At 40.8% G+C, this 12,677-nt stretch overlaps 1 protein-coding gene across 1 annotated transcript in view; it reads right to left on the bottom strand.

The window, feature by feature from the left end:
- Positions 1–12,677, bottom strand: part of LOC108424873 (dynein heavy chain 9, axonemal) — a 167,439-nt gene that overhangs the window by 153,438 nt on the left and 1,324 nt on the right. The window contains exons 2-9 of the mRNA XM_017693145.2: positions 11,736–11,932; positions 8,750–8,908; positions 8,516–8,646; positions 8,215–8,426; positions 5,796–6,029; positions 5,106–5,273; positions 4,896–5,012; positions 2,635–2,785 (exon numbers count right to left, since the gene is read on the bottom strand). Of these exons, the coding sequence (XP_017548634.2) occupies positions 2,635–2,785; positions 4,896–5,012; positions 5,106–5,273; positions 5,796–6,029; positions 8,215–8,426; positions 8,516–8,646; positions 8,750–8,908; positions 11,736–11,932 (1,369 nt within the window). The remainder of the gene's footprint in view (positions 1–2,634; positions 2,786–4,895; positions 5,013–5,105; positions 5,274–5,795; positions 6,030–8,214; positions 8,427–8,515; positions 8,647–8,749; positions 8,909–11,735; positions 11,933–12,677) is intronic.

Genomic DNA, 12,677 nt, shown 5'->3' on the forward strand with positions numbered 1-12,677 from the left:
TGACAGTGAGACCTGGAGGGGTGTGATTGGGAGGAATGGCCTCTCTGATCTGAACCCGAGTGGTGTTCAGTTTTTGGACTTCTGTGCAAACCACAGTTTGTCCATCACGAACACCATGTTTGAACACAAGGATGTCCATAAGTGCACATGGCACCAGGACACCCTAGGCCGCAGTTCAATGATTGACTTTGTAGTCGTGTCATCGGACTTGCGGCCATGTGTTTTGGACACTCGGGTAAAGAGAGGAGCTGAGCTGTCAACTGATCACCACCTGGTGGTGAGTTGGATCAGGTGGTGGGGGAAGATGCCGGTCAGACCAGGCAAGCCCAAACGCATTGTGAGGGTTTGCTGGGAACGTCTAGCAGAAGAACCTGTCAGATTGATCTTCAACTCACACCTCCGTCAGAACTTTGACCAGATATCGGGGGAGGTGGGGGACATTGACTCAGAATGGGCCATGTTCCGTTCCTCCATTGCTGAAGCGGCTGACTGTAGCTGTGGCCGTAAGGTAGTTGGTGCCTGTCGGGGCGGTAATCCTCGAACCCGGTGGTGGACACCCCAGGTGAGAGATGCCGTCAAGCTGAAGAAGGAGTCCTACCGGGCATGGTTGGCCTGTGGGACACCAGAGGCAGCTGGCAGGTATCGACAGGCCAAGCGATCTGCGGCTTCAGTTGTTGCCAAGGCAAAAACCCGTGTATGGGAGGAGTTTGGTGAGGCCTTGGAAACTGACTTTAAGTCGGCTCCGAAAAGATTCTGGCAAACCGTCAGGCGACTCAGAAGGGGAAAGCAGTGTGCCACTAGCACTGTATATAGTGGAGATGGTGTGCTGCTGACTTCGACTGAAGACGTCATTGGGCGGTGGAAGGAATACTTTGAGGACCTTCTCAATCCCACCGACACGTTCTCCAGTGAGGAGGCTGAGTCTGGGGACATGGGAATAGGCTTGTCCATTACTGAGGCCGAAGTCGCTAAGGTAGTTAAGAAGCTCCTTGGTGGCAAGACTCCAGGGGTGGATGAGATCCGCCCTGAGTTCCTCAAGGCTCTGGATGTTGTGGGGCTGTCTTGGCTGACACGTCTTTTCAACATTGCGTGGACATCGGGGGCGGTGCCACTGGCTTGGCAGACTGGGGTGGTGGTGCCTCTTTTTAAAAAAGGGGACCGGAGGGTGTGTTCCAACTACAGGGGAATCACACTCCTCAGCCTCCCTGGCAAGGTCTATGCAGGGGTACTGGAGAAGAGAGTCCGGCTTATAGTCGAACCTCGGATCCAGGAGGAACAGTGCAGGTTCCGCCCTGGTCGTGGAACACTGGACCAACTCTTCACCCTCTCCAGGATTCTGGAGGGTTCATGGGAGTTTGCCCAACCAGTCCACATGTGCTTTGTGGATCTGGAGAAGGCATTCGACTGTGTTCCCCGGGGTATTCTGTGGGAGGTGCTTCGGGAGTACGGGGTACATGGCTCTTTGCTACGAGCCATTCAGGCCCTGTACAAACAAAGCTGGAGTTTGGTTCGCATAGCCGGCAGTAAGTCAGACTCGTTCCCAGTGAGAGTTGGACTCCGTCAGGGCTGCCCTTTGTCACCGATTCTATTCATAATTTTTATGGATAGAATTTCTAGGCGCAGTCATGGGATGGAGGGTGTCCGGTTTGGTGACCTCAGGGTCACATCACTGCTGTTTGCAGATGATGTGGTCCTATTGGGGACATCAGGCCGCGAACTTCAGCTTTCGCTGGATCGGTTTGCAGCCGAGTGTGAAGCGGCTGGGATGAGAATCAGTACCTCTAAATCCGAGACCATGGTTCTCAGGCGGAAAAGGGTGGAGAGCCCTCTCTGGGTCGGGGATAGGCTCTTGCCTCAAGTGGAGGAGTTCAAGTATCTCGGGGTCTTGTTCACGAGTGATGGTACAAGGGAGCGGGAGATTGACAGGCGGATTGGTGCTGGGTCAGCAGTGATGCGGGCTCTTTACCGGTCTGTTGTGGTAAAGAAAGAGCTGAGCCATAAGGCAAGGCTCTCGATTTACCGGTCGATCTACGTTCCCACCCTCACCTATGGTCATGAGCTTTGGGTAATGACCGAAAGAATAAGATCGCGAATACAAGCGGCCGAAATGAGTTTCCTCCGCAGGGTGTCTGGACTCTCCCTTAGAGATAGGGTGAGAAGTTCAGTCATCCGGGAAGGACTCGGAGTAGAGCCGCTGCTTCTTCACGTCGAGAGGAGCCAGCTGAGGTGGTTCGGGCATCTGGTTAGGATGCCTCCTGGACGCCTCCCTCGGGAGGTGTCACAGGCGAGTCCACCTGGGAGGAGACCCCGGGGAAGACCCAGGACACGCTGGCGCGACTATATCGCCCAGCTGGCCTGGGAGCGCCTCGGAATCCCCCTTGGAGAGCTGGTGGAAGTGGCTGGGGAAAGGGAGGTCTGGGCTTCATTGCTTAGGATGCTGCCCCCGCGACCCGAACCCCGGACAAGCGGAAGATAATGGATGGATGGATGGATGGACAATGAATGTTCACATAAGAACAAGTGTTATGCATAAATACATTAAGAATTACATATTAAATGACAGAGAAGGGTCTGCCTTTTAACTGAAACCTCTCGTGGTTCTTATTATTGTCAATAATCGAAACTGAATCTCACCGAGCTCCTCCTCGCTCTGCATGTGCCTTTTGTACAGAGTCTTGCAGCAGTCGAGCTCCTTGTCAAACATCGTGATCAGCGCAGGGTATTTCTTCTGAGCATCAGCTGCTATCAGGGGACGCTCCAGAAGACTGCCAAACATGTCCAGAACCTGCCAAAATACACACATTCCAGATCTACATAGGAGTATATTCTCAAAAGTAAAAGTGGAAAAAGGAGGTCATTGAAGCAGAACCATAGAACAAACACTTTTGGTTCTGTAAAGAACCATTTAGGTAAATGAAAAATGTTTTATAGGACCCATATTACAATTTCTTTTATTTTACAATTTTATTATACACTTTTCTTTTATTTTATTTTTTTTTTGTTTAAGTGCCAAAAAAGTTTTTCCAAGCCCTTGTGATTAAACAGGCTGTTTTGTTCCTGTTCCTTTCAGAGTACCCCTAAGAGAGGGAGAATCGGGGCAACATCTGCACCTTAAACAAGAAGATTGGTCATACTGTAAAGCTAAACCACATCTGTTAGGGAAAATAACCTGGATAAGCAGACTGTATTGTTTTTATAGCACCCAAAATGATAATAATGTTAAAAAGGGGCCTCTTGCCCTGCTATCAAGTCAAACGTCACCTCTACAGAACGTAACAAATTGCATTATTTGCATATCAAATCATTTCTAGTCTGCATTTTTCAGACTACATGTTCTTTATGAAGTACAACACTATACATCTTATATTCTAAGAATGAAAGAGGGCTCTATGAAATTAAGTCTTCATGATTCCACTTTATTTTAATAGGCAAAAGATATAAGACATGTCAGCACCACAGAAACACAAATTATTTACAAAATCACACTATTGTGAATATATGAATTACATAATTATGTAAGTTAGTGTTAGTGATTTAATGGTATTACTATTATTATTGCAGAAACAATAACCATAACAATTTATACTAAGAATAGCATCCCACATTTAGTTGGTAAGTGTAAATGATTCTTAGAGATGGCACAGATCAGGGTGAACGAAACTCGACAAACTGCAAAACACACACACAAACTTCTCTTCAGCAAGACAACTGAAATGTAGCCAAATTATGGGTTCACTATAGCTAGAGTGCAATGCTGGTGCTTGCTAGCTAATTAAACTGTAGTGAAAAGCAGCCTTTTGATGAAAATCGATCTCAATAACATTTTTAGAGTGGTATGCTAAAGGGGCATTTTACTCCATGTCTGAGAGAACATCTTACCCCAAAAGTCGAAGTTAAAAAAAAAACTACTTTTTTCTCTCAAAACAAATTGTACTTCTCTTTCCACAACCTACAATCACACGTTTATCTGATCTTGTCTTGTATAACATCATTTATATTCACATATCACTATTTTCCAATGCCAAAAGCCATTCAGTAAACGTGTCGAGATGATATTTAGCCCCATCTTTTCATAAGGAGCAGGTGGGGTCATATTACTGGAGGAGGGGAGCTCTTCCCTGACATTTCCCTATGCATATAACCTCTGTTCTGATATATTGTTGTGGATGTATATATTGTGTCTCACTGAAAAAGCAGTCCAGGCTGAAACACTCCTTATCTCCACTGTCAATGGGCGGAGCTAAACTGCTGTAGACTGAATAGGCAGATATATTTAAATGATAAGGTCTTCATGGCATCACAAAAATGTGTTTTTAAAACTTAACTTTCCATATATGGACCATATTTTTATGGATCATGGAGTAATTTTTTTTTTAATTGTTTTAAAAATGTAACAATGCTCATATTCAACATCAACCTTTTATATCAAGTTTTCTATGATATGGGCCCTAAACGTTTAAAGTACCTCTATTTAATGTAATGGTTCTATACCAATTTAAAGACTTTCCTATATGTCCAAGCCAAAAACCACTTAGGAACTTTTCTTTTTAATAGTGAATGGCAGAAACTACATGAATTCAAATATGAAGGCACGTTCCTGTGTGATGCATGGCTCATGTCAAGCTTTGTTACTAAAAACCTGTCATGATTTGTCTCATGTGTGCAGACTAGTCATAAAATCCAGCCTGCATTCCTGACAGTTTCATTATGCAGATAGGCCAAATTCATAAGAGATCAACAAAGAACAGACTGCACGTCCAAATGACTGTTTTACAATCAGAAGCCCGTCACTGGATTCACTGTAGTCAAGGCTTTAGCTCCCTTATATGGATGTCAGAATATGGTTTCGCATTCTTAGATAGAAAAACACTGTTGTCACAGCAACTGTCACTCACCTTGAAGGCATGCTCCAGGCCAGAAGAGTCATCAAAAGCCTGACAAAAAATTGCACCCAGGCGTCGATCTGTGTCTTCTACCTTGAGCTTAAACTCATTGAAATCAGCTTCAAACTCCTGCAAGATCACTCAGTTTAGTAAGTGAACTGATAAAGTGTTTAAGCATATACTGGTGCGTCTGAACCGCTTTGCTGTATGTTGTATACGTACCGAATTATAAACATCAAGGCAGTCATAAGACTTCTCTGAAAATATTTTATATTTCTCCAGGAACTCCTCATGCAGCCACAGAACCTGCTGACCGAGAGATCTTCCACGAACACCTCCAAACTCCAGCTTCTCCAGCTTCATCACATCAACCACAGTCAGCAGCAAAGTCTAAAGGACAGATAAAACAGGGCTGTCACTATCAAGTAAAATAGCAATAATCTGCACAAAGCAAATCTGACACATTTTGCCCATGTGTTATGTACAACACTCGCACACAAGCCTAAATATGCTGTTTATGGACTGTATACGTGGAAAAAATACAAAATTCATCCTTCACATTCACTTGCATGTAGGAGAGGATTCCTTCATTTCCTATTTTTACTTTTTAAATTTACATTTTTTGTATTTTCTTTCAGTCTTGAGCTAAGTGACAGCCTTACTATATTCCTGCTGTCTTAGTAAAACAAATGTTAATTTCAGATGCATTGTGCGTGCATAATCACATCATGGCACAGTTTGTGCTTAGCTTGCAATCATACATACATCTGGGCCGGAGTTTCTGGATAATATAACAATATTGGAAAATTGGTAGTAGAGTAATCCTTAGATATCATGAAGACAAAAAGGGTACAGTACTAAGAAAATACTGCTTCCTGACCTTGGCCTGTCAAAAACCACCTCTCCACTCACTTCAATCATTTTTAATCTCTCCATGAAGCGGTCCAGCCCAGCAAACACCATGAAAGGGGAGAAGTCCCAGGGCTTGACCTCCATTCCATTTCTCCGGTACTGACTAAGGCTGTTTCTTCTGTCTTCAAAGACACTCTTGAAGTGTGTAAGTACATCCAGAGCTGTCTGCACACGTGCAAGGCTCTCCACCACCTCACCTTTCAGGATGTCCTCAGGGTTAAGATAACTCCGAGCCTACAAACAAGACATTTCAAAAAGAGAGTGATCAAAGCTTATAAACTACAGTACTGTCCAAAACTACAGTACTGTCAGATACCATCATTCATTCATTCAATTTCAGTCAAAACAGCCAGTAAAGTACAAGTTATTTATTTTCAGGAGATATTTCATAAGTAAGCACATATTAGATAATCCACTTGCATTATCAAAGGGAAGGTCGAAGAAAAATCAAAGAGGTCAACAATTAAAATATACAAACAGAATGGAACTCCCAACAACAGACCAAGACCTGGTAGACCACCAAAACTGTCACCATCAGATGAACAGTATTTAAAGCTTTCATCTTTGAGAGAGAGGAGAAAATCAAGCTCTGCTCTCACTTAAGATCTGAAAAAAATCCACGACTGCTTTTGTCCATCCTTCTACTGTGAGAAGACAACTCAGCATTATGAGTCTGAAAGGATGTGTAGCTGCCAGAAGCTGTTACTGAGAAAAAAGAAAGAAAAAAAAACATTTGCAAATTGAGCAGATAAACTGCTGGGGTTCTCCCAAGAAAGGATTGCCCACCTCACAGTCCAAACCTCAACATCACGGTCATGCTTGGCTCCTCCCACGCCCCCATGTGCTTTTTGTTTTCCTTTTGATAGTCCACATGCTACTTTGTTTTGGTATCCCTAGTGTTGCCCCCTTGTTTTGTGACTCCGCCCTTGATTGCTTTCGGCTGTCGCTCGTCTTCCTGGTGTCGTATTTAAGCCCTGTGTTTGCCCTTTATTTTCGCCGGTCTTTGTTTGGACGTATGTTTGAATTGTTGTTTGTTTGTAAGCCTGTTTTGACGTGCTGTTTGTATAGTTTGGATTTGTTTGTTTGGTTGTATTTCGTCATGTCTGTCCCTTATTCTATCCATGTTGGATCTTTGAAACTGGACTGTCATGACCACGACCCTGGATTTGCCCTCAATAAAAGTCGCTTATCTCAGCGCATATATCCACCTCCTCACTCTACGTTACAATCACTGAATGTGTTTGGATTTCTTTCAATAATAAGCAGCAGAAAATGCAACCAACTACTAAGACTGGACTTTTGAGGTATGGAAACAATTCTCCTGAAAAGAGTGGAACAGGTAATAAAGGTCAACACACTAAATGCTGATGTTATATTACATATTAATACATTACATATTAATTCTATATTGAACAGTGTTGCCTCAACAAACTTGTTTTCTTCACTTTACAATAACATTTCACATATTTAAAGAAGATGATAAGGTTAACAATACAGGGAAGAGTTTGAGTAAGTCGATAAAAAGCATATGCTTGGTCATACTATCTCTTAGTGGGCACTTTTAAACCTTTTTAAACATTGATCATCAGTTTTGTAGTTATGAGATTTTGCATAAATATGTTTATTGCCTAGAAGCAACACTGTGTGACAGTGGAATGGATTTAGCCAGTCACAAGCCAGGTCTAAGCTTTTCAGAGAACATGGCTCTATATCATTTCTTCCCATTATTGCACAATATTGCTTCAAGACAAAATACTCCAAAAGGACCCCTTCACACACTATTAGCATTTTTTTTATGTCCTTATATGTCATAATTGGGTCTAAAAAAATTAATCAAGGATCATTTTATGCAAGATTTTTTTAATTGCTCTCATAATGCGTGCAGTAGAGGTTTAATTTGTTGAGGCTTCTGTGTAATTTGTTGTCTGCTTTTTTTCCCTGACACTGAAAATTAACTTGTAAATTAAAGCCATTTTGACTGGAAATAAAATAAATGAGGGGTCTGACTTTTGGACTGCACTGTGTGTCACAGTTGAACGTGATTGAAACATACTGTGGAACATTGACATCACATTGACGTTTGTAAGAAAAAGTATCTCTGAAGTTGTTAACTTTATATAAGATGGTAAAAACAATCTTAACCTTATTGTACATTGAAATAAAGCCATGAAGTCATGTTTGGGATATTCTGTCATAAAATCTTCAGTGGTCATAAACTTTTAATGTAAAGGGTAGCAGGTTTTTACAAACTGTGTAAAGAAATATAAAGTTTTCATATGACATATGTGGAAAGATTTTTCACAGCTGCTTTTTGAGATTAAAGGAACAGTTCAGCCAAAAGGCACAAATCACCTTTTAAAATTACACTTTATACTATATACACTTTCAAATAAAGTGATCTTATAAATGCAGAATGTACCTGTTGAATGAAGAGATTGCAGATCTCTTGGAGGAGCACTATCACTCTGGCTGGAGTGTTGTAGTGCTTGGAGTTGGCCCACACTAGACACAAGGTGTGCATGAGGGGTGCAATTCGTCCTTTCACTTCACTGAACTCTATGTTCTCCAAGTCTTCTGTATGTCGCTGTATTGGCTTCAGGAAGGTATTAATGTCCTTTGCCTCCTCAAGAGCTTAACAGGAGGAACACAGTGCTTATATGTTGATGGACTTTATGCAACTGACAAACAAAATAAGAATATTTTTACAATTTGCTGTTTACCTCTCATGACATCCTGTACCATATTTCTAAAAGCAAGGTAATAGCTACTCTCCATCGCATCCAGAAGTTCTGCCATCTTGGCCACTTTAGGTGACTTAAATTGGTCATGTATGCATTCAAGGTCCGCATATCTGGTGAAAACAAAAAGAGGATAAAAGAACGGGTGTTAACTGTAATAAATAAAAACTATACACAGGTTTCAAGAAGTAGCAACAGCAACAGTCAGCAACTGACCTGTTTTTCCAGAAGTTCAGCTCCTCATGTGGGGTAGGATTTTTGCCTTCCAGTAGCGGCTCAGACGAATCTCTCTTGAGAACCTCATGAATCTGATGACTCCACTCAATCACCATAGATTCAATAGAGTGGATGATGCTCTTATCAACCAGATCCCCTCTGTGGAAAAACAGTGCTATTTGTACACTTGCATTATGACTAAGGACCTTTAGCAGACATTTTCCTGGAGTGCAACACGGTTTGTTCATTTCCCCGTCCAAATACACACCTACTGAACCCAGCAATTAACAGATGAGCTGATACAGATATGTGAGCAGGGAAAGTGTGCTGGACTCCTGTGGCTTCATTTACCAAACATGCTTGAAATGAATTTCAAATTTGTTCTTAAGATAAATCCACAGTGAGTAATTTATAAATATCATTTATATTTATAAATCATATTATTCCCAAAACACATACGTTAGCACTGCCATTTGTACATCACAACAGAAACCTGCATTCATCTATGCACATTTCCAATGCAAATTCATGATTTATACAGCACAGTACTGTATTTAATAATGGCAATGAGTGTGTTTATGCATGTGAAAACACCATATATCATTAGAATAGCTGCAAATAAACAAATACAGTAATACAAACTTTTTTTGTTGTTGTTTTCAAAAAAGTAGATGTTGTGAGCTGAAAGTTTGGTTCTAGACTTCTCTTGTCTCCACAGCCATCACATATATTTGTTAAATTCCATCAGCAGCATATGTGATTTACCAGAGGGATGTTTAATTAGACAAACCTGTATTGGATGATGACTCCAAATAATACTGGACATCCAACAAGGAGAATAATTCAACTTTGCATTATATTAATGTTATTTGTATTCATTCTAATATCTGTGTTTTTTCTGCATAAATAAGAATGCAAAGACTCTTGCAGAGAACTGTAAATCACTTCTTAACATGCAGGTACCAATTTACAATAGGACTACGCTTATTAAGCATTTATGAATGGTTTATAATGTTTCATTCCATCATAAAATGTTTAATTCCTGATGAGCTGTTATATCTGATCAACATGAATATCTGACAGGTATATTGTTATTGATATATCACTACTAAATTTCCTTCGGGATCAATAAAGTATCTATCTATCTATCTGATGGAGAAGATAAAGTAACACAAGTAACAGGCAAGATCTGTGGTTTAACAGTATAGATGAATGTTAGCTCACTATTTGGCGAGCAACAGGTCACTGCTGCCCATTTAATGTATGTAAAACTCACTTTACAAGGCAATATCCAGGTTAACACCCTACTGCATTCATTTGCGCTTCATTTCTATGTACTACCCTTGTTTCATTACTAAGTTTTAGATGGAAATGAAAGGGCTGAAACATCCAGCAGATAATCGGCCAAGAATTGTTTTTCTCCATTGTATCTAGGTAGATATAGCTAGGTCAGTCCTACTGTTTAAAACTTTAAGAGCTGGAGAGAAGTCCAGACCAATGTCATGACAAAAAGCTTAACTCTAGGCCTTCTGAAAGTGCCAGATATGTCCCTGACTGCACATACAAGAGCAGACAAATCAGTGGGTTGTTAGAAATGGAAAACAGCAGCAGCAGCTCTATACCAGAGATCTCTACTGAAGGAGTCACTGTGAAACTCCTCCAAAGTAAAATATACGCTAACGTGACTGTTACAAGCTTCAAGTGAAACATGGTTTGTCTTTTTGATGCTTTGAACGTCTATGTTTAACAGAGAACAGCCAAAAGATATTTATGCAAATCACTGTTAGCTCTGCACTAGCAATTTTTTGAAATCCCGTATGGATGCCAGCAGAAATTAGCATTATTAGAGGTGGGTTTTTTCCTCATGTTTTGACATGGCAAGTTTTGATATTTATATCCTGAACTGATGTTCTAATAGTCATGGTTTCTCACTGGGGTATACATTCTTGTATTATATCTTTTGTTCGCACATTTTTGTAAGTCACTCTGGATAAGAGTGCCTGCTAAATGACAAAACGTAAATGATTCCAGCGATTTCCTTGCTTTTCTTTGAAGTTTGAACTGATATGTAAACACAAAGTTTAAATGTACCATTCACTTTCCAGTCCTTACAGTCTATGTATGTAAAACAGGCATGAACAGTTTTTGTGATTTCACGAGAACCAGCTCATTTACATATATCAACCTTTTTTAGTATAGCTCCACCCATTCACTCTGACGTTTTAGGGAATGTTTCAGCTCTGAGTGCTTTTTGAATTTTTGCTCTTTGAATTTATCCTATGTCAGTCTTCAAGGCATAATAACAAAGACAGCCTGTTCAGTTCTAAGGGATAAAAGAGGTTGTATTATAGTCATGTGAAAATGAATTATGACCCCTTTTGGTACATAAAACCAGACAGATGTTCCAAGTGGTTCTCAAGGGGAAAAATAAAATACAAGAAAAGCGTGGACTACAAGCCCTTTAAAATATATATATTTTTTTGCATTAATGTGTGAATCCATTTAACAGAACTGGAACTGAATCCATAACAGATCCGTAGACTGGAAAAACAAAAACAAAGCAACACTAGAAAGCAATGATAAACTTCAGAGTCTCACTTTCTTTCAGCTTATGGACTCAGTCAGGAGGAGAAAAAGAGTGAAAGCATCTCAGCCGAAAAAAAGCCTTCGAGGCAGATCGCTGTTGTTCTTTTAATGGATTTCAGCTCTGCTATAACTCACGATATGGCAGCTTCAGTTCCAAGTTCAGCAGACACTGTTAAGCTTTCTGTGGAAGCTGTGCCAGACTGCAACCATGAAGCAGAGAAGAAAGTTTGTTTCAGGATGGTTGTACAAGACGAGCTCTTAAGGTGATTTCTTCTGTAATTGCTGATGCTGAGCTGCACACACTATAGACCACGTTCTTCAGTTCCAGCCCTGGCAAAAGATCTCAAATACAAATAATAAGCAGTACACATTTTAAATAAGACCACATGTTCCATCCTACCTCTTTTCTCTCTCAAAAGCAGCCTGTTCGATTCTCTCTGACCCTGGGGGGAGAGGAAGGAGAGTTTTGCCTTTGACTTGTCCAGCGACCACAAACACACTGGTCTTCAGGGCATGGACGTGTCGCATTAGGTCCTCAGAGACAACGTGCGGCCACTGACAGTGGTTTTTGTTGTTGAGCAGCACTGGAACCACAACCTAAATGGGTTAAGAAAAACTGCAAACTCAGAGCAGACTTTAAGACTAGGGTCTATTATGAAGGAGGCCTTAGTATAACATTTTTGTCCAGCCCCTAAAACTGAACCACAGACCATCACAGATTAAAGATTCAGAACTTTAAAACAATGTCTTCTTATTATCTTATTCTTATAAACATATAGCATATAGCCTACTATGTAATATTAGTATTTATACTATATTATATATATATATAAGTATTTTTATCATCACAATCAATAGAAATAGGTGATGCTTTTAAGTTATGGGCTACACCAGTTTTGAACGTGGGCTCTGATAGCAGGACATTTCCAGAAACATACATTGAAGTGAACTACTGAATTGACTCAGTTTAACTCAACCTATTCAAGCATTAATGAATAAACAAATAAATAATAGAAAATCTGCAGGGACCTGTGAAACTTTTATTAATCAAATGCAGGCCAAGATAACTGCCCAAAATGGGGCCTGTGGGTTAAACTTGTCATGAATGTCTGATTTGGCCCACCAGAAACTTACTTCCTATTTTTTTATTTAACATTCATATACTTTTAGTAACAGTGAGGACCCCTGGGAGCACCACAGAGCAGGTATTATTTGGGTAGTGGATCATTCTCAGCACTGCAGTGACACTGATGCAGCGATACCGTGTTAGTTGCGCTGGTACAAGTGAATCAGACACAGCAGTGCTGCAGGAGTTTTTAAACACTTCAGTGTCACTGTTGGA

The sequence above is a fragment of the Pygocentrus nattereri genome, chromosome 13 (assembly GCF_015220715.1).
Source record: "Pygocentrus nattereri isolate fPygNat1 chromosome 13, fPygNat1.pri, whole genome shotgun sequence".
Classification (NCBI taxonomy): Eukaryota; Metazoa; Chordata; class Actinopteri; order Characiformes; family Serrasalmidae; genus Pygocentrus; species Pygocentrus nattereri.